The sequence below is a fragment of the Phragmites australis genome, chromosome 15 (genome assembly GCF_958298935.1).
Source record: "Phragmites australis chromosome 15, lpPhrAust1.1, whole genome shotgun sequence".
Lineage (NCBI taxonomy): Eukaryota > Viridiplantae > Streptophyta > Magnoliopsida > Poales > Poaceae > Phragmites > Phragmites australis.
In genome coordinates, this window is record NC_084935.1 from 26,930,703 (window position 1) to 26,952,153 (window position 21,451).

The following is a 21,451-nucleotide window of genomic DNA, read 5'->3' on the forward strand; positions in this document are numbered from 1 at the left end:
TATATATGGAGGAGTGTCATTGAAGAGATATGTCTCTCTTTAAAGAACACAATAAAAAAGTATAAAGTTCCTTAACCAAAGAACATGTTCATTTGATAGACACTTTATTGCTAATTGATCACTAATTATAATCAAATTCTTTTAACAGGCTTCACCGCAGGTCGAGGACGGAGCCAGGAGCGCCTTGCTTCCGACCGGGCGCCGCGGCAACGCCGTGACCTGGCAGGCTCTCGCCGATGACGTGCAGGCGCGTGTCTAATGGATGTACGGTCTAACAGCTGGGTCGGTCAGACGGTGCTCCCTCGAGTAGCCGAACCGAAATCGGAAATCCGAGTCGGTGTTTCGTTTCGGGGTCCGAATCCGATTGGATGAGCGAAATGGGCATGCATTTTCCAAACACAAAACTTTACCCGGTTCATAAAACATTGAATTGGATCCGCTGCGAGATCAGGTACTAAACGATGCATCGAAGTTTCATAAACCAAAAACAGCTCATGATCTATCCTAGAGCAAAACATCCTCCAGCGAAAGATAACGCAAAAACTGGATCATTAAGACAAAACTGAAGATATGCCGGGTGCTGTGCCTTGAGACGGGGTTTATCTCTTCTTCGAGACACCAACAGTCTTTCCACGCCTGCCGGTGGTCTTGGTGTGCTGCCCGCGGACACGGAGGCCCCAGTAGTGACGCAGACCACGGTGGTTTCTGGATAACACAAAGGTTTTGTTAGGAGAAAATCAACGAATTAAGGCAACCAGAAAAACAAAATATGCAGTTTGTGTGCGTGCTACCATCAGCACAAAGGCATATTTTGTGCAGATACAGTGACAGTTTTTGAAAGGGAATGAATAGGATTAAACCAGAATTACCCTGGATGAGATGATCTGTAGCAACTCATGCAGAACAAATGCGGCTAGTATTTTCAATAATGCAGTGAGCATGAATCTCTGTGCGGATGCAATGCAACTTAACTAGTAGAGCAATAAGGTAACACAAACATGTGCTAAATGACTGACCTGATCTTCTTCAGCCTCTCAAGGTCATCCCTGAGCTTCATGTCGAGGGCATTGGAAACAACCTGGGAGAACCTACCATCCTTGTAGTCCTTCTTCCTGTTGAGAAACCAATCAGGGACCTTGAACTGGCGGGGGTTTGCGACCACAGTCATGAGGCGCTCAAGCTCATCTGGGGACAGTTCACCAGCCCTGCACAAACATAGATGTCAGAGATGTACTACATGCAATAGAAATAATCCGCATTGTCACACAAACAAAACTAACATTGTACAGACAGTTGGAAAATATGGCACATGAAAATTTTAGTGGGAAAGTTTTGTGAACATGAGCAAACTAGTAATGTTGCACAATGCCTCGATTGCCTATACAAGTATTTCAACATAGTTGTTACAGCAGCGTGGTGAGGTGCGACGGCCCGCTACCTTCACAACTTTATAGCGCTTTGGGGCACGGCATGGTGACGCTATACACACATCGGCGTGGCGAGTACACACATTTCAATACTTTTTCCTAATATATATCATCTCTCAAAGTACATATAAAAAGGAAAAAAAAGGAGAATACACAAATTTAACCCATGTAAACCAACCCAACCCACTAATTTAGCGCATGTAAGCCAGCCCACCCACACTCTTCTACTTACCCTACACCTCCGCCTCCTCCCTCACACGCGCCGCCCATGCCGCATACTCCCTCCGCCCTCCCCGCGCCGCCTTCTCCCTCCCCGCGCCGCCTTCTCCCTCCACCCTCCCCGCGCAGACTGCTCCCACCGGATCTACACCAAGCACAGGTGGCGGACGAAGATCTAGACGAGAGAGGCAGACGCTGGACAGAGTCAACCCCGATTATACAGGTACCCCTCTCCCTCTCCCTCATCCGCCACAACACCTAAAAGTTGTGGCGTCCCCATGGCGAGACACTGTTCTCCGCCACGCCAATATATCGGTGTTATGGTAACAATATCTCAACGCCATGACAACTATGTATTTCAATTCTGCATTTGTTGGTAAATCATTCTAGATGGCAGATACTGTTTTTTGACAAGTTCTCTAACGGGATTCACTAAATTTTCTCAAATAGCATGCAAAATAGTGGATAACAGTTGGCACAAAGCCACAGCTTGAGTACCAATTATGAACAATCAGTAGCTACAGTTTCTCCCCAGTTGCCCAACTTGCACCTGAGACAAACCAAAATGGCCAATCATCTGGATACAGTTCTTAGCTCTATTAAGTACAGAAGAATAATCTTGCCAACCAGATCAGAAACCAAACAAAGCCTAAATCCAGGTCATCTAAAAGACACATTGAACCACTTCTCAGCCATGTTACTTTAGTTAAGAGAAATGAGAAGTGAATCTTCATACTATATGAATAAACATAGTTTAAACAGTTAACCAATCAAGAAATACTTCTAGCTTGTTTCACAATTCTACAGCTACAGCGTGAGGCAAAATTTCAGTTCCTACACTGGAAGCATCGCTTACGCATGTATATACACACTACCAATAAGGTTAGTGGTTGTTTAAACCCTAGTCAAGATGGCAATAAATCCATATTACAATTGAAAGTTGTTGCTTGTTTGGCAAAAATATTGTACTAAATAACCTCGATAATGCCAAGCCCAACAAGGGAAGTTCTCATTCACCACCAAATCATGACCTTACGTATATCCATCTGTCGTACAGCGGGCATTTAGTCCCCCGCACAGCAACAACCATTCCTTGTACATTATTTTACACATTAAACAGGATCTTGCCAACATTCAGAAGAAAAAACAAACTGGCCCCTAATATCTAGATTCAAACCCCAAAATCTGTTCCTTCCAAGCAACAAAGCTGAAGCTGCCCCCAAGAACTCTCAGAACAATGCCCAAATGAGCTACTCTTCCACCAATTTCCGACGAACCGACCACAAATCACACTGCTAATCACCCACAAGACCATACCCCAAGCGACCCGACGCGGGAATCATTCCACCACATGGCAAGCAATCTAAAACTCACCTCTTGTTCATGTCGATGTCGGCCTTCTTGCAGACGATGTTGGAGAAGCGGCGGCCCACACCCTTGATGGCGGTGAGCGCGAACATAATCTTCTGCTTGCCGTCCACGTTGGTGTTGAGCAGACGCAGGATGTGCTGGAAGTCCTCCCCCGCGATCAGCGACTGTAGCAGCAACCAACCACCCACCCTTCAGATCAACCCGTCGAGGACGAAGCAACTGGAGGCGGAGCAGAGCGGAGCTTACCATGGCGGCGGCGGCGGGTGGTGCTCGGGCTCGCGCCGGCGGTGGAGACGGAGGTGGCGGCGGCGCGGGGTAGGGTTCCTTCTCTCGGTGGCGGCGCGGCGGGGAGATGTTTTATAGTTGGGGAGCGTGAAGGGGAGAAGTAACACTAGGTGCTGCGGATCGACGGCCAGGATGGATGTGGGGCGGGATCGAGGGGCGTGGGTTGCTGCCAGAATACATCCAAATGGGCGTTAACAACGTAGGATTTTTTATTTCTATATATTTTTATTCAGAAAATTTAAATATATATGTTCGTCTTAAAATTTTGCAAAACTATAGGCGTCGCCTAAGATGCAAGTTTTGTATTTTTCATTAGGTTCAAGAAAAAAATAAACTAATACTGACCTAAAACTACCTATTAGATACCCATTTATATCCCTAACATCGTTTTCTCAATGGGCGACAGAGGTGTCAGCGGCCTCGTGAAACAACATAGCCCATCGAACAAAATGCAAAAAAAAAAGTGTAAATAAAGCATCGTGAAACACAGCTCAATGGATCCATATGGCTCAAGATCAGATGTTGATGACTTCGCTTCGTCATGCGACAACAAGAGTACATGTACCGTCACCGTTATGAAAACTGTACAGGGTACATAGCAAAGGTTCAGATGCCCATGCCTACATCCTTAACATGCATACCAACCATCTTCAGAGATAATCCAGTTGGATCAGAAAGACAACAGAAAACTCCCACATATCTATGTACAAAAAAAAAATTTTGACCCAGTTTGCGGGTCGTATAGAGCTTCTCCGGTACAAACCGCTTATGTCTACTACTCAAAAAAGGCTTCATGATCTACAGCCTCAGAGAAATAACCAAAAGTCCTGAAACATCGATGAGCCAGAGCTGCAAAATGCAATTAGTCCAATTGCTCCAGCTATAGGTGTTGAGAATTGAGAACTGAGACATGCTTCACGCACAAAATCAGACCATCTCCCATTGCTTCGCAAACTGTCAGTACAGAAATAAGACAAGATCATTTAAGTTCAGAAATCATGAAGAAAAAATAATTGAGTGCAAAACGACCGCAATAAGATTAGCACAGAATTTCTCACGGCAGATCGTTGAAGGGCTTGATGTCCTGCGGAAATTTAAACTGCAAATGCCATCTAGCTATTTTTGCTTCCCAACTAATTAAAGTCATACCCAGCTTACTGAAGTAACAAATAGCATTGATTATTTAACAGTTGTGCATTAGCCATCATGGCATTTACCTAAAGAATCTCTAAGCAGTAACACGAAAAAGAAAAACATTTACATACAAGTTCAGGCTGTAAAAACACTGCTAACAATAGATCACGCTATTATCCTCTTCACCTCTTTGTGTGTTCTTGGCCCATGTCAATGACAAACGAAAACTAGAAATAGAGCATTCTAACACAAACTTGTTAGCTCTTGTCTTCTAGCAAGCGTTAGGTCACCGATGAAGACATCTATAAATATTAGAATAACTGACAGTAAGCATTGATTATTAGAATAACTGACAGTAAGTAAGCGTTGATTATAAAGAAATGCAACTCAGTAAGTCAGTTTCCAGGCTCAGAGCCGCAGAGCATTAGTGAAAGTCAAATGGAAAAGATACTGCCTAGGGAAGTTAGCGACGCGAACTGGCAGTTCCTGTAGGTTTGTAAGTGTAACACTACATGACTGCAACGAATAAGACATCAGAAGTTTTCACAAACTTGGTTCAGACATTATTTCTTTGTTTTTAGACAAAGATGGCACAAATTGATGGGCATCTGAACCACACCGGATAATATTTAGCTGAGATTTGCAACAACAAATCAGATACTATGTAGGTGCTACATGCGGTACATGATGATTTGCAAGTCTTGCCAAGCATACACAAGATCAGGAGCATTAAGAAGCATATTTGTGATAAATAATTCATCTTACCAGAACAATTCATTCACATCAGCCCAAGCACCTGTGCTCCAGCTCTTCCAGGCACCACAACATTAACAAATGCCCAGCAAAATGTTTCCTTCATAACCAGCAACTTGATTGACTACACTAACTGAAGAACACCTACCCCTTATCACCTCTGTATTCACGTAAAGCAAAGAAGTTAGAAATCAAGCATAAAAAAATGAGGAAGGTGCAACTGCAGAAAGTACTAAGATGTCAAAGCTGTATCCACATTTCAATAAGTATCATTTGTCCGACTTCCACAACAATAATGGATCCCAACTGTGACAATGGACATCTTCATGACTGATACCTGGCTTCACAAGAAACTTGACATAACAATAACCACATCAACTCATAGCCAAGAGTTCTATAACACCAGAAGCATGCCTTTCATAGGTTGCTGCCGCAACAGAAAAGTCTAAATTAGAGCTACCACTACCAAGATGCACTCAAGGCATTATTAACCTATGTCAAACGAAAAGTTGGAATGCACTTCCACGGATCAAATATTGTTGTTCTATTTGAAGCTCTAAAAAATCTTTTTGAAAAGTATCAATATCATCAATATAACAGTTTGAAACTACCATATATACATCCATAAGTGGATTTTGTCAAGAAAACCATGCCATCAAAAGTATTCTCAATGACAGTGGAAAGAGCGAATGTAGGAAATAATTTCTTAGAAGAATAAGCTCTACACCAATTTGATTCCCTTCTCTAGATGAATACCTTTTGTAGCAGAAAATACAAATCATGCATTAACAGGTTCTCTAGAAGATGGGTCATCTTCCATACTACAGTATATGCCATCCTCTCCATGAAGTTGACCCTCCCCACAAGTTTGAGTTCGCTTAGCTATAACTTCACCACAAACATCATTTGATATGTCCACCGTCGGAGCTGTTATTCCTGCATCATTAGAGCTCTCAACTGTCATTCCCACCTTAATAGTTGCATCATTCATTTCAACGTTATCACTTTCAATTGACTTTGACTCATTTAATTTCTCGAGCATATGTTTACTAATAGAAGGACGTTTCAAATCTGGTGAAAATGAGCCAATTTTGTCCTTGATAACCTCTGCCTGCTGAACAGATCCCTTCATGGATACTCCATGGCCAACTGCAGAAGCACTGTAATCTTCACTAGTATCTTTATCTCTATAGGCATCTATTGATGTTCCATCTACTACATTAGTTATACCTTCCAAACCTTTATCTTCTGTTGAGCATTGAATATAACCATCAGCAACCATAGTTTTGAACTCATGGTTATCAGGTTTTTCATCCATAGTAACTGAAGGTACGTCAGTGTCAGCAGGAGCAGCACGGGATTTCTTATCCTCTTGATTGGCACAGTGGACAGAATGATAATTTAATTCAGTTTTGTCTGTTACGGCAGCAGCTTCAACAATCTCATTAGATGAACAAGTACATGGGTCCACTGCCACTGGAGTAGCCAGTGAATTTGCATGATAGGAATTAGATATATCTCCACACTTCTCTTCTGCAACAGTGTTTTCAGCAATTAATTTCCCATTTGTTTCTGTGTATTTCTCTTCTTGAATGTTGTCTGCTTCAGACTTGAACTGCATGTTATCTCCACAATCAACTCCTGGAAGTGTATGTGACTTAACACCACTTACGGATACTGGAGGTGTCCTTTCTAGAGTTATTTTTGCTTCATTTTCTTCAGCAGCAGGAGGCTGGTCAGATGAGCCTGCAAAGTTTCCAATTAATGGGCGAGGATTCTCATGATACTTAGTTTCAAGATCATCGGCAACATCAAATTCACGAGAAACATGAACAGGTGTCACAGATCCACTCGCTTCACCTAACATTTGAGCATCTGTCTTATCAGATCCAACGGGATTAGCTGCATGAACAAATAAGCATTGTTGAGATATGAACTAGAGCATTACCCGATTAAGAAAAAAGAAAAAGAAACAAACTACAGCATTACAATACTCTCAAGAAGAGCACTAGAGAAATTGCTCTTAGAATAGTTTGGTATTGCGACCTGGACTGGCAGTGGTCTGTCCATCGCCTGCACCTATTGGCAGCAACCTCTTCTCTAGAAGACCGGTGCCATTGATAATCAAGAGATTTACCGACTTGATCTTTTGTTTCTTGGAAGGTTCAACAGGCTTAAAACCAAAAACAGTTGTCCAAGTGTTTTCCATTTCAGGTACCGCAGGTATTACCAGTTTTCGAACATTGAGAGAACAAAGGGCCTACAAAACAATAAAATTAACCCCAAAAATATGTCATAAGATCTGAAAAGTGAAAACAAGACAATGCTGACACATGTGTGCTATACAAACAAAAAATTTGGTTTGATAACAAGGATTCTAGTTTGGTTAAGTAAAACACAAGGGTAAAGCTTGAAGTTTGTGGATCTCTTTTTTCTGAACATCAACAAGTAAAAAAAGAAACTACACTAAGCTTTTATATAATACCTCCTTTGCATTACAAAGCATATAATAGAATTGATGGCATTTCAGAATACATATACCCATTTTGGACGTAGCAGTACACAGCTGTTATAAACAACATACGTGGATGTTCAACTATAAGGCTACAGCACATAATTCGCAGAAACAATTGCCTGCTAATCAATACACCAGTCAATTCAGCAATCATATTAGGGTAGAGATTAACATTTGAAGAACGACTCAGAGACATGTTGATCGACTTTTACATGAATAAGATCAATTCTGCAAACATACTAGGACTGTTTATACAATTACATGAAAAATCCATAAAAACATCAGCCTACATGAATGTTAAGTGAATAGAAAAAGGCAGAAATATCTTTTGAGGCCAAGAGGCTAGAAAAGTGAAGATATGACACAAGGAGAAACATATGACAGCAAGCAACTGCAAGCTAGTACACAAATGTACAACAGAGAAGAGAAAGTAAATTACCAATTCAATTGCATTGAGTAGTCGACGGCACATCCCTTGGTGCCTATACATGCCCCTTGTGCCTATGAATGGCATTTCTGCCAAGTCAGTTCCATGAATCCTGATTCATGTAAAAAAACAAGTGAAACATTTTAGAACTGAAATTATGTTAGGATTCATGTAAATTCACAACAAGAACAAGAAAAGAGAGGCGAGTTTGTAGGTTGTCCAATATTCATGCATCACGGGTAGCAATTGGTCGTGGTAGAGTAATATAACAAAATCATGGTAGAGTAATATAACAAAATCAGTCCCTAATTAATATAACAAAATGTAACAGCATATGCACATACAAATGTACCTAACAGATGCCGCGGATATGACTTCATCTCCTCGTTCCAGGATAAATGAATAAAAGCCACTAAAGTCTAAACGACTGAAATCCGACCTGCAACAGCGCATTTACAGAATTTCAATAAGTGATTACATTGAAAAATCCAAGAAGGGTGGCACATCTGTAACAGCTATGGTGATGAATAATCAAGTAGTCTGAATTATAGCACAAAAATGACAGTTTTAGCAATGTTATAGCATGCTCCCCAAATAAGAACTTCTGACAGCCCATGAACTCAATCAGAATTAACTTTTATATAGACATGCTCTTGCAGACTTGAAGAACGGTGAAGGTCAAGGAAAACATAATTCCTACTTCCTAGTTTCCAAGTGTATTGGACTTTTGTTGCAATTGCAACTGGTTCAGGAAAAACATAATTAGCTAGGTAGGTTGCATTTGATTCATCTTGATTGTTTGTAGAGCTACAACCACAATGAATCAAGAACACAAAGGCATACTTACCCGCAGTTATATACAACATTGTGAATCATATTAATCCCACTTCTCTCATCAATATGTGGCCGAAAGCACTCATCCATAACTGAGAAAGCGAGGGCTGTCTTGGAGTTGCAATGTACCAATTGTGCTTTCTTTTTGAGGGGTATGGCCTGACAATCAGAAAAACAGCGAACCAGACTCCAAGAAAATCCAGCCTCCATATTATTCTTTATCCCAAGAAGCTTTTTTAGTCGTTTATAAATCTGTGATATTTCAACAAACAAAACAGATTTACTGCCCAGGTGTTTAAACTACAGAAATACATATGCAACTAAAAAACAGCAAATATGATACTTTTCTCAAGACATTAGTCATCAGCCCATCACTAACTGAGATGTATCATGCAAAACAGGAAAGTTCACAGGCTGATGTGATGAATGCTATGGACAGAAGCATCATCATCCAGATATAATGAAGTATGGATATTAATATATGCTACCCAAAAAAAATAAAAAATGTCAAGCATAAACAATAAAATATTCAGCAATAGTAAGTATCTATAAAGCAATGGGATGTGGAACCATGACTCTGGACATACTGCAGAATATTGGAATGCAACCTGCAAGAATTCATCATAGGGGTAGATGATTGCATTCTTGTAATAAGTATGCATTCCATCATGTCAGGGAGATTTCGTATGTCATATATTCCCAGACAAACAGAAGGATCAAACTTATTTTCTGCTAGATGGATGGGCACACATCCAGGTAACCTCGGAGAAATTTCATACACGATACATTCCCATCATACAGAAGCAAACAATCTTCTTCTTTTTTTCGTATAGGTTACTAAGAGACTGAAACAGTCAAACAGATGAACGCAATAGTAATTGCAGGGATTCTCATCTCCATATCAAGATACAAGACGTAATGAAAAGCTTTGGTTCGGCGAATCAAATCCTTAAATGCCAAAAACAAAACAACACAAAATCATCCAATCTTCAACTTAGTCATTAGCTGCGTGTTGCTAAACCACCAACCCAATCATGTGCAAGGTAAATGGTAAGTATTGATAACGCATAGCATAAGCATACAGGCACATGTTATGGCAGAATGGGAGGAGGCCAGGAAGATATACAAGTAATGAAGGCAAATGATAAATAAGATACTTATAAGAGATAAATAGAATTAAGTAACACTTTGTACCTCTCTACATCCTAGACTGCAAAAGCAATCAATCGAGGTACTAGGATTGGTACAAACAGAGTCTCTCCCGGCTCCAGGTGCACAAGCTTGGTGATCTGCAAAATTATCACGTAAGACAATGTTCAAGCATGAGCGCGCGCGGGCGCGCGCGCACACACACACACAGAGTCGCGCATAGTAGAAAGTCTTACATTTCCTTGAACATTGCAAGCAACAAAGTAACTCAGGAAAAGATGAAGTCTTTTCTTGGACAGAACCACAGAACCTACATAAACAGCTGCGACAATACCAATCTTCAGGGGGCATCTGCAGAGGGAATTGACATAAACTAAATATAAGCATATACACATGCGGCCCAAATTCAAATGATTGTTCAGCTAAATGTGCTGGAGATGAAGAGAGCGATGTGCTGCAGCACATGTATATTTGTATGCTTACCTTAATTCCTAAACAATTCAAGTGAAAAGTTGAAGTACAGCAATCACAGCACACCAAGTCACCACCATCACCACAAATAGGACAAGTATCATCATATGGGTCATCACAAGGATCTATCTTGTAAAACCCCATATTTTCATATCGTGTGTGCTTCTCCCATGCATCAAGTAAGCATTGCAACAACGAAACGCTACCATCTTCTAGAAAGATGTTTGCATAGGGCTGCTGCTCTTTTGAACCAGCATGAAGTTCAAACTTCGCAACTGTGAGAATCTTGGAACAGCATCCACAGTTAATACCCTCCCTGGTAATTTTACCCTCCAACATTGCCCTTGCTCCCTTATTGTTCATGTATTTGACCTTCATGTCTTCAGAAACAACCCCCAGATCTATCATCCATGAATATACTGTCCGCTTCCATTCATATGGAATATAGCCATCCATGTTATCTTCCATATTATGCATACTCCCACGGACAAGAAGCCCACATCCCCGATGCCTGACTATTAAACTATCCTCCTTGTTCTGATACTTGTTTCTAGAACTTCTAACAACAAGGATATCTTTTGAGTTTCTGCTTCTGCTGCCCCCAGATTTCTTTTCAGCACCATCAATTTCTTCCTTTGTCCTTCTCTTAACTATATTCTTTCTCAGCATTGCTAGATGATCCTTTGATATGGCATCTGAAGCACATGGTTCAATACTATTAAGTTTAGATGAGCGGCCCATATGCTTCTCATCGCGTGGATTTTGAAACTGCTCTTGGTAAACTGCATAAGCCTTAGTGATTGACCAATAGCCAGTCCCTTGAGGAGAAACATAGACAGAGTCTTCATAATCTTTGCTTTTCCTACGCCTTAGATCAATTTTCCATCCATTATCTAAAAGCAAGCGTTTTATCTGATTCCTGAGATCCTGCTTGAGTTTGTTGCGAGGTCCTCCCTTTGACTTCTTCATTTCAGGCTTCTTGAGTGCAGGACCAGATGCGCTTTGCAGACCAATGGCTTTTGATTTTGCCTTCTTCGATAAATCTTCCGGAGACCCTTTATGCTCGTGCAATCTCTTTTTCAGATTCTTGTGTTCACTTGATTTAATGTTCTCATCTTTCCGACTCACTGAAGGCCGATGATGGTTTAGTGAGGAGATCTTCAGTTGTTGCTTTGAATTTTGCTGTTTCATTCTCTGGCCCAAAGAAACTCCCGCTACGCTTGGATCACTTTTCCTCAGCGTGATGGGAGAGACTAGCTTTCCCATAACTCTCTTCTCACCATTTGCATCCTGCTTCTGGAACTCTGCAAGGGCACCACTTTTCTCCTCATCTCCTTTATAGCTATCACTGGTTTCGCCATCCACCTTACTGTTCCTGGGCAGAAACTTTCCAACAGAAGTTTCCAAATTCACAGTAGAGTTCTTCGTTGGCATCTTGTCACCACCAAACTCTCCATCCAACTTAGTTCTATTAATCCGAATCTCGCCATCACCGGTCTCCTTATCCACCTTAATGTTCTTCGTCGGAATCCTGTCATCCCCAGCTTCCCCATCCACCTTAATGTTCTTCGGCAGGAGCTTTAAAACACCTCTCTTTGTTTGAATCCTACCATCACCAGTCTTCTCATCCACCTTAGTGTTCGTCAGCAGAATCTTGCCATCACCAGTATCCCTGACCACCTTATCGTTTTTCGGCAATATCCTCAAAACACCCCTTTTCCCTTGCAACCTTATAACCTCCTGTTGGCCAGAATCAGCAAGTTTGCCTTGATCAGTCTTTAATGGCGTCCGTTTCTCATGTTTCTGTGGCTCTACCCGCCTCCTCTTGCCATCAAAACTCGGCATCTGATCCTTCACCTTTGAAGCACCGCTTACCTTCATCTCCACTCCGCCTTTCTCATCAAGAACCCACCCCGCCCTTACCTCTGGCTTCTCAAACCGCCATGTCGGGAACCCCCGGGGCAGCATTCTCCCACCAGTTCCATCCTTAGACACACTTCCACTGCTTCCACTGCCACCACCATGGACAGCATCAACTCTGATCCTCTTGCGGTCAGGCTGTGAATCACTCCTATCCAGATCACCTCCCTTGTTCTTCTCTGAAACGTCTCCATCACGGGACCTAGCCTCCGAAACCTTCTCAGCACTAACATCGACCACTTTCTCATCCGACTGATCACCATTGCCTTGGCTGCCGGCACCGGCATTGCCCGCAGAGTCGCCGACACGTCCAGCCTTCTCCCGCGCCGAGATGCGGTACTCGTCTGCCTCAGAATCGCTTGACTCCATTACCAGTTGCCTCTTACGCGGCTTCCTCGCCTCCGCGCCGCCTTCCCCGTCCAAACCCATCCAAAACCTCCTCGAGACCGACCCCAAGACAGCTCAAACCTCCCGCTCCGGAACCATCGCAGAGCGCCCCTGGATCAAAAACCACGAGGAAAAAAAAACCCCAACTTCTCAGAGCCCGAGCAATCTCCATCAAACATTCAACCAAAACAAGGCCAAAAAAACACCCAAAAAAATTCCGCAACGGCGCGGGCTCCGACCACCCGGGAGGTCGAAATTCCGCGCGATAGGGGAGAGAGTCGGGTTCACCTGGATCGCGGGAGCGCTGGGAGGCGGCGGTGAGGTCGGATTGCGGCGTCGGGGACTAGGGTTTCGGGGATCGCGGGGGATTTGGGGGGGAGGTGGGAGAAGACGATGCGGTGCGCGGCGGGATTGGCTTGCTCGCTGCTGCTTCTGGTGCTCGTCGTCGGGAGGGGGCCGCGGGGTCTACCGATTAATATTGGGTCGGAGAGGGGGTGTTTGTAATTTTGAGACTGATGTGGATATTTGTATGTGAGACCCTGTAGAGTAGGTGATTTGCGCATCAGTTTTAGGCTCGGCTTTCTTTCCTTACTAGTAACCATGTACGACACGCATGTGTAATTTTTATATACGCGTATAGATGTATTTCATATTCAATACTCGCAGCAAGTTCTGATCTATCTCGTGGTGTCTGGTTCGAGAATAGTTATCTTGTTATCTCCTCCCAATATGGATTACATGTTATTATGACAAAGTAATTATGTTTTCTAAACCGAGTCATTGAAACTATCGCGTCAAGGAATAATACTTACAGGTGAAAGTCTGTGGGAGCATGATTCTTAGACTAACCTTGGAAGCATGCGCTTCATCGGCAACAATTGTAACTATAATACCATGTCCGGTATTATATTAAACGACACGTTAGATAAAAGGAGGAAACGTGTTAATGATACAAGTCTCGAATAAATAGAACAATATGTACACTCTAAAGGACTCAATTTTGTTTACCCGCAATTCCACTTGAACTCTCCTTCACAGTACACTCCAAAGGACTCAAGAATCATCGCAAGAATAGCACATATTGTTTTTATTATCATCTATCCCAGCACCAGGAAAATGCATTAGTTTGAATTTCCATCACATGCTGCAAAAGGGTTGGGAGGTAAAGAGCCACATACATACTGAACAAGCCCAAACTTGATGATCAAGTAGAACCATTCGCCTAGAGGCCATGGTTTCAGTAGATAATTCATTGGAAAAGGATTGTTCACATATCGTTGTTCAGATGTTTGGCCTAAAAGTGGTACATCAGAACTTGAACCTCCCTCCTTCTTCAGAAATTCAATTGTCCCATCTTCCCCACCTGGCATGAACAAAGCAGGATTTATAGAAGGTTTAGGATGTGGATAACAGCGTTGGAACGGAGACTACTTGACAGAAGAGTACCTAAGCAAGCAACTAAATACCGCCCAAAGCAGTACATAGCAAAGGCCTCATGGTCGTCTCGTAGAATCTCGATGTCAACACTTATTGATGGATTTACCAATGATATGTACTGCAAGGATACTCATTAAATGTTACGCAATGTAGTAATTTTTTTTTATGAGAATAGTAGTAAACAAAATTGAACAGCTAAATTAATCTAATCCAATACTGCGAGTATAAACACACATAAATCTCTTGAAGAAAGTCGTAACATAGCACCTTATCAATTAGATTGTATAGCATGGCACCATTATACACCGACAAGAAACTTCTGCTCATGAAAAAACACAGACACAGCACAAAAGAGTAAGAAGACCAAGTAAAATACAGCTCTAACAATATATCACTTTGTTTCAAATTAGAAATACTATATGGATTTTTGTATGCTGATAGCTCTAACAATATATCACTGTGTTTCAAATTAGAAATACCAATCATAACCACATTAACGTTGACATCTTGTTATCTCATGCAATAGTTTGGTGACTGATAAGGCAAGCAAGTTTATTTGTTGGCAGGCCACTAACACTTGACTCGAAAGACTTTTTATCTGTTATCTCATTCTTCTTGTCACTAAGATATAGTTCTAACCTTACCTAAATTTTTAGGAACAAAATTCAAAAGAACATAAAACAATGTCTAGAAGAAACATCCAATGTTGTTAACATATACCTTTAGACTAACTATGTGATATTTCATTCATTAGTATAGTCTAGACAAGAAAACTATAAATAGTGCAGCTGAATAATTACCAAAGGAGTCAACAATTGACCCAAGTCGTTAAACTAAAAATGCAAATCCATTAATCTACAACGGTGATCTAAGGTTGTAGCGGGCGGCGTCATTGTGTATTGCCTGTGTAACTTGGTTGTAATAGCAGCTCACTCGTGGTTCATTAGCATGTACTATGTAGGAAAGTCTTGCTATTGCCCCTTATATAGCTAGGTTAGAATCTCTTGAACAAAATCATAACATAGCACCTTACCGACTCGACTGCACAGCATAGCACCATGAGAATGACACCGACAAGAAACTTCTGCTCATGAAAAAACACAAATGCAGCACAAAAGAGTGAGAAGACCAAGTGAAATACAGCTCCAACAATATATCACTTTTTATCAAATTAGAAATATGAGTCACAACCTATGGATTTTTTACCCTGACAGCTCTAACAATATATCACTGTGTTTCAAATTAGAAATACCAATCATAACCATATTAACCTTGACATCTTGTTATCTCATGCAATAGTTTTGGTGATTGACAAGGCAGACAAGTTCATTTTTTAGTAGGCCACTGATACTTGACTCAAAATACTTTTTATCTGTTATCTCATTCTTCTTGTCACTAAGATATAGTTCTAACCTTACCTAAAATTTTAGGAACAAAATTCAAAAGAACAGAAACAATGTCTAGAAGAAACATCCAATGTTGTTAACAGATACCTTTAGACTAACTATGTGATATTTCATTCATTAGTATAGTCTAGACAACGAAAGTGTGAATAGCGCAGTTGAACAATTATCAGAAGAGTCAACAATTGAGCCAAGTCATACCTCCGTTAAACTAAAAATGCAAATCCATTAATCTACAATAGTGAACCAAAGCTATAGTGGGTAGTGCCATTGTGTGCCGCCTATGTAACTTGGTTGTAATAGTAGGTTACTCTGGATTCATTAGCATGTACTATGTAGGAAAGTCTTGCTATTGCCCCTCATATAGCCAGGTTAGAACCTCTTGAACAAAGCCATAACATAGCATGGTGGAATCATGGCTGAAATGTTGCATGGTGGAATCATGCCTGTTGTGCACTTGTGCTATCGTATAACTCTTACTTTTACTTAAGCATAATGTATATTAATTTTCTGTGCACTTGCATAGCCTTCATATTGCTAGAATTTATTTGGTCTCTGAATGAGACATGCATAGGATGATTGGGGAAAAACCAAACTAACATTGCCATTTGATTTCTGAATGTGATTGATGCTATTAAAAATTCAATAGAGAATCCTAGACTATGACTATCATTCTATCAATCAAATTATCAAATGCTTTCAAAATCAATTAATCAAGTCTGCTACTACTAGCACTATAGAGTACAGAGTTATAGACTGTGGTCTACTAGGGACTAGGGAGCGTGGGCGCCAAATGGCCACACGAGAGATGGGAGGGAGGGCACTGCGTGACGACGATTGGTGGAGGTGGAGTGGCACTGGAGAATGGAGATCCGAGAGCGTGGTCCTGCGAGAGTGGCACGGTAGCCAGGCAGCCAAAGGCCGCGAGCGCCGAGCAGCCGAGGCACGGTGGGCGTCGGGCGAGCACTGGAGACTGGAGCAGAGCTTGTACTCGTATCACTGTTGATAAAAGAATTTGTATCTCTCTTGCAACACTTTGTCACTCCACTACATCCACACATTCAAGCACAAGAAACAATCAGGGAGCATTGGGCAAGGTTGGGTGCCTGCGGGGCGAGCGCGGAGGCATCATCGACGATCTCGCCCTTCTCCATGTCGTCCTCTGGCACATGGCCCCACGAGATCGCTGACGCCAGCCTCGTCTCGATCTCCTTAGCCATGGTGGTGGCACGAAGCAGGGACAACCGCACAGGAGAAGACAATGGAGGCGCAGGGGAGGGGGACCGGAAGGAGGATCTGCAAAGCGCAAAGCACCGGGGAGGGGGATCCGCGGATCTGCTTGTAGTGGACCTCGATGGTGTAGGAGAGCAGCATGGGCATGATGTCCCTGCGTCGGGGTGCGAGACGGCGATGATGGAGGCACGTGGAAGTTCATTGAACACCTGCACCATGTTGGGCACCCAGAGCGACGTCGGCGCTGATGTCGCCAGGACCTCTGGCCATCACTCCAGATCCGAGGCTAGCGCCTCCTCGTCATCTCCCTCCGTGGAGGGTGAGTGCGGGGAAGCGAGGACGAGGGGGGCTGGCATGAGCGGCGTGTGCCATGGGGTAGGGGCGGCGTGTGCGCGTGCGTGTGGGGGTGGGGGGAGGGGGCGCTGGTTCTGTTGTGGGAAGCAGGGTGGTGGGCAGAAAGACGCAACGCATTGCGGTGGGGTGAGCAAGGACCGTTGATTCGATCTAGAGGGGTTGGATGAGGTATTGACACCAGATGCATTCACACTTTTATAGCTTAGACTTCGGTTTTATTTTATCGGATTTGTTATCAAATCTTCATTTATATGGATGTCCATAATTCTTATACCATCAAATCTTTAATCTTCATGGCATTAGTGATGTAACTCTCCTAGCATCAATTCTTGAAACTATATTGTATGGCTATATATATAGGAGTTTGCATGTATCTGATAGAAGACAATAAGAATATCTAATTTTATCTCCCACTCTCTTAGTTCTCTACATTCTTGCATACCAATTTCTGATAGTCAACAAGTAGTTAGTATATAACATATTATCAGCACGACTGTCTCTATAAGCATCGTGAATTACATTTCTTTAAGAATATTTTGCTGATCGTCGTATCCTTTCCATGATAAGATATTATTTGTAGTCTATTTATTTTATATATTGTCTCTGTTCTATGGTCGGAATCTCCGGTCTTGTGCTAAGTTGGGGTTCTTGGTTAGGAGTTTGTTCTTAATCGGAACTAAAATTTGCCTTGGATTACAAATTGAACATCTCGAGGATGGAATTCTATTGCATCAAACAACATATAGAGACAAAATATTGAAACAATTTTACATGGATAAAGCGCATCCCTTAAGTACCTCATGGTTGTCAGATCACTTGATGTAACCAAAGATCTTTTTCACGCACCAAAAAGTGACAGTGAAATTCTTGATCCTGAGGTGCCATACTTAAGTGTCATAGGAGCACCCATATATCTTTTTACTCATACACGATCTGATATTGCATTCGTTGTTAATTTATTGGCAAGATATAGCTCTTGTCCTACACGACGACATTGAAATGGTGTGAAGCATATATTTCGTTATCTTCAAGATACAAAGGACATTGGTTTATATTTTTCTAATATATGCAAGGGAGAACTAGTTGGTTTTGCAGATGCAGACTATCTATCTTATCAAAACAATGGTCAATCACAAATTGGTTATGTTTTCATGTGTGATGGTGCATCTATCTCATGATGCTCAATGAAGCAAACTATAGCAGGAACTTCATCTAACCATGCATAAATTTTGGCAATCATGAAGTCAGTAGGGAATGTGTGTAGTTAAGGGATATGACACATCATATTCGCAAAGAATGCAATTACTTTAAGAATAAGAAGTGCCTACAACCATACACGAAGATAATATGGCTTGCATCACTCAATTAAAAGATATATATATATATATATATATATCAAAGGAGATAGAGTGAAACATATATCGTCGAAGTTTTTCTTCACCCATGATCTTCAAAAGGATGGTGTTATTATAGTCCAATAAATTTGTTCAACTGAGAATCTAGAAGACTTATTCACCAAAGCACTCCCCACTTCAGTATTCAAGAAATTGACTCATGATGTTGAACTACGGCGACTTAAAGATATTAAGTGATATTGCCATCAAGGAGAGTGAATATGTGTGTACTCTTTTTTTCCTTGACCATAGTTTTTTTCCACTGATTTTTCCTTGGCAAGGTTTTTAACGAGGCATACATATTCACAATTAATGGACATCCAAGGAGGAGTGTTATGAAATATTCATTTATGTGGATATCCATAACTCCTATACCATCAAATCTTTAACCTCTATGGCATTAGTGATGTAACTCTCTTAGCATCAATTCTTAAAATAATGTTGTATTGATATATATAGGAGTTTGCATGCATATGATAGAAGACAATAGGAATATTTAATTTTATCTCCTACTCTCTTTGTTCTCTATATTCTTGCATACCAATTTCTAATAGTCAATAAATATTTAGTACATAACAAGATTTGCTATTTATCTGTTGATAGATTTCTTGCTCTCAAATGTGTCTAATTTTTTACTCTGATTTGCTTTGGTAGTTGTGAGTTGTTTGATAATTCTTTGATGGACTTTTTCTATTATCAGATTTTGATAGCACTTGCAACCCCATTGAAGAGGCTGGAGAGCCGAACAGTTTTGGCATCCTTGATTTATTGTGATCAACACTTGATTCATGACATCTTGTTATTACATGCATGAAAAAACAAAATAAATTCAGTATGTTGTACATATTAGGAATGGAATAAACTTAATTCATGACATTGCTAATGAAATGTTAATCCTTTGTTAATTACGATATGCGTGATCATAAGTAAGTAGATAATAATTTGATATTGGTTAACGATTACAAGTAATTTTTATGTTGTATTGACTGTCCATGCCTTTTTTGTCTCTCTATATTTTATCTGTCTCTCTCTATATATATACATATATCTTTGTTTTTCCTTATTCTTTATGTTTGTATAAATATATCACTCTATCACTCTTTATGTATTTCTATCTACTCTCTTTCTATTTCTCTTTCTTTATCTTCCTCTATATATCTCGTTATGTATTTCTGTCTCTCTCTATCTTTATCTTTGTCTTTGTATCTCTTTCTCTCTCCATATCTTAATCTCTCTCTCTCATTTTATCTCTATTTTTCTCTCTCTATCTCTATCTATATCTCTATCTTTGTATCTCTTTCTCTCTCCATCTCTCTATCTATATGCGTATCTCTATGTCTTTCTTGTATCATTGTATATGCTACTATATTTCTGAAATAGGTGTGTTTGTATCTCTATCTATTGATTTATTAGCCTTCTTTTTTACCTGATTAAATTGTTGAAGCAACTAATTAAGGTAATATGTTATCCTACTTATAGTCATAAACAAGCTATTCTGCAAAATAATGATTTCGTAATTTTGCCAACCATAATTTTAAATATCTTTTTACAACATGATGCTATATTTTAAACTTATGTGTGGGCTGCAATTCTTGTTATGTTGTGTTGTTGCTGGGCTCATAGGAGCCAATAGCAATTTTTAGCTTTTTTAGGTCTATTTTGCTTCTTTTTTGCAACCTTGAAATGTTTGTGGGCCCTTTTGTATTTGTATCTTTAGTTAAGCCTATTTGCGGGTTTTGGGCATTTTTTCGGACCTATTTGCAGGTTTGAGGTTGCTTTTATAGTTTGTTGGCCTTCCTGGTAGCACAACCAGGCAGCAGTCATAGGTTCAAAATCTGATGGATTTTTGCTTTCAAAATCTGTCGCTAGACAGCTAGACACTCCCTTATTAGCCTAGTGGTAGACACTCCCTTATTTTATTTTATTTCAATGGTTGGATACTTGAATGCAATGGCAAAACACATGACTAAAATACCAACTATTCAATGGATAAAATTAACACGACACAAACATCCTAACTATTCATCCAACTGTCTTCCTCCATCCGAATTCATACATAAATATAATGGAAAGGTGAAATGCAAAATACAATTTTGATTGTATCTCTCTAATTGATAGCATAAATATGCATATGTCCTGATTTGTAGATAAAAATAGCAACACTGGTGATATAATCATAATTTTGAATAGGTATAAATATCAAAAGTAGAATGGAGCATACCGCTAAAGGGCTAACCATTCTAGTGGTTGTGGGGTATTCGATGTCAGACACTCGGACTAGTGGTAGTCGGTGCTTTGGCCCTAGCCACGTACCTGTTGAATCTGCAAGTGTATCTGAGATTCGAATAGCGTAAGCGGTGCTTTGGCCTAACTACAAACCCGGAGGTATCAAGGCCTAACTTGCGATAGGCAATGCTCTACCTTTTTTGGAAATAAAAGAGCTTTATTACTTATGAATAGGGTTATAATCTGTAGCAATTGTCGTAGTGATACAAGCAGCGGAATAAAGTAGCAGAACATCTATACCACAACTCATCATTGAAAAATTTGCTAACAAATTTGCAACCATATTTTGGTTCTATCCCTAACTACATAGTCGAATAACAAGAGAAGTTCTTTTAAGGTTCTTTTAAGGTTTCACTAGCTGTAGGCAATGCTATGGGTCCAACTACCTACGTGTCGAAATCATTGGGAGTATCTGAGATCTGATTAGCGATAGACATGTCTCAACTGGGAGA

General features: G+C 40.8%; 2 protein-coding genes across 3 annotated transcripts; both read right to left on the reverse strand.

The window, feature by feature from the left end:
• Positions 1–388: 388 nt before the first annotated feature.
• LOC133893673 (small ribosomal subunit protein uS13z/uS13y/uS13x) lies at positions 389–3,414 on the reverse strand. Its single transcript, XM_062334763.1, has 4 exons — positions 3,264–3,414; positions 3,021–3,181; positions 1,017–1,205; positions 389–705 (listed from the first exon to the last, which is right to left on the reverse strand). Exons 1-4 carry the CDS (start codon positions 3,264–3,266, stop codon positions 600–602), a joined length of 459 nt encoding a protein of 152 aa, XP_062190747.1. The 5' UTR covers positions 3,267–3,414; the 3' UTR covers positions 389–599.
• Positions 3,415–3,858: 444 nt separating this feature from the next.
• On the reverse strand, positions 3,859–13,349 carry LOC133893603 (uncharacterized). Of its 2 annotated transcripts, XM_062334668.1 has the most exons (12): positions 13,181–13,349; positions 10,598–13,003; positions 10,351–10,465; positions 10,160–10,254; positions 8,979–9,217; positions 8,484–8,570; positions 8,144–8,243; positions 7,236–7,449; positions 6,420–7,091; positions 5,946–6,125; positions 5,202–5,349; positions 3,859–4,256 (listed from the first exon to the last, which is right to left on the reverse strand). In XM_062334668.1, the coding sequence occupies exons 2-10, from the start codon at positions 12,932–12,934 to the stop codon at positions 5,968–5,970; spliced, it is 4,017 nt and encodes a 1,338-aa protein (XP_062190652.1). In that variant the 5' UTR covers positions 12,935–13,003; positions 13,181–13,349; the 3' UTR covers positions 3,859–4,256; positions 5,202–5,349; positions 5,946–5,967. The 2 variants fall into 2 exon arrangements, with proteins under 2 accessions (XP_062190652.1, XP_062190651.1); XM_062334667.1 differs by having other exon boundaries at positions 5,946–7,091.
• Between the last annotated feature and the right edge of the window lie 8,102 nt (positions 13,350–21,451).

Bases quoted from the DNA above. Each gene is read 5' to 3' on its own strand.
- LOC133893603 (XM_062334667.1), bottom strand. From the start codon at position 12,934: ATGGGTTTGGACGGGGAAGGCGGCGCGGAGGCGAGGAAGCCGCGTAAG. The intron at 9,218-10,159 runs GTACAAAGTGTT...GAAATATCACAG, and splicing joins GCAGTCTAGGATGTAGAGAG to ATTTATAAACGACTAAAAAA. The intron at 7,092-7,235 runs GTCGCAATACCA...TTGTTCATGCAG, and splicing joins ACAGACCACTGCCAGTCCAG to CTAATCCCGTTGGATCTGAT.
- LOC133893673 (XM_062334763.1), bottom strand. The intron at 1,206-3,020 runs GTGAGTTTTAGA...ATGTTTGTGCAG, and splicing joins GACATCGACATGAACAAGAG to GGCTGGTGAACTGTCCCCAG. The intron at 706-1,016 runs GTCAGTCATTTA...TGTGTTATCCAG, and splicing joins GAGAGGCTGAAGAAGATCAG to AAACCACCGTGGTCTGCGTC.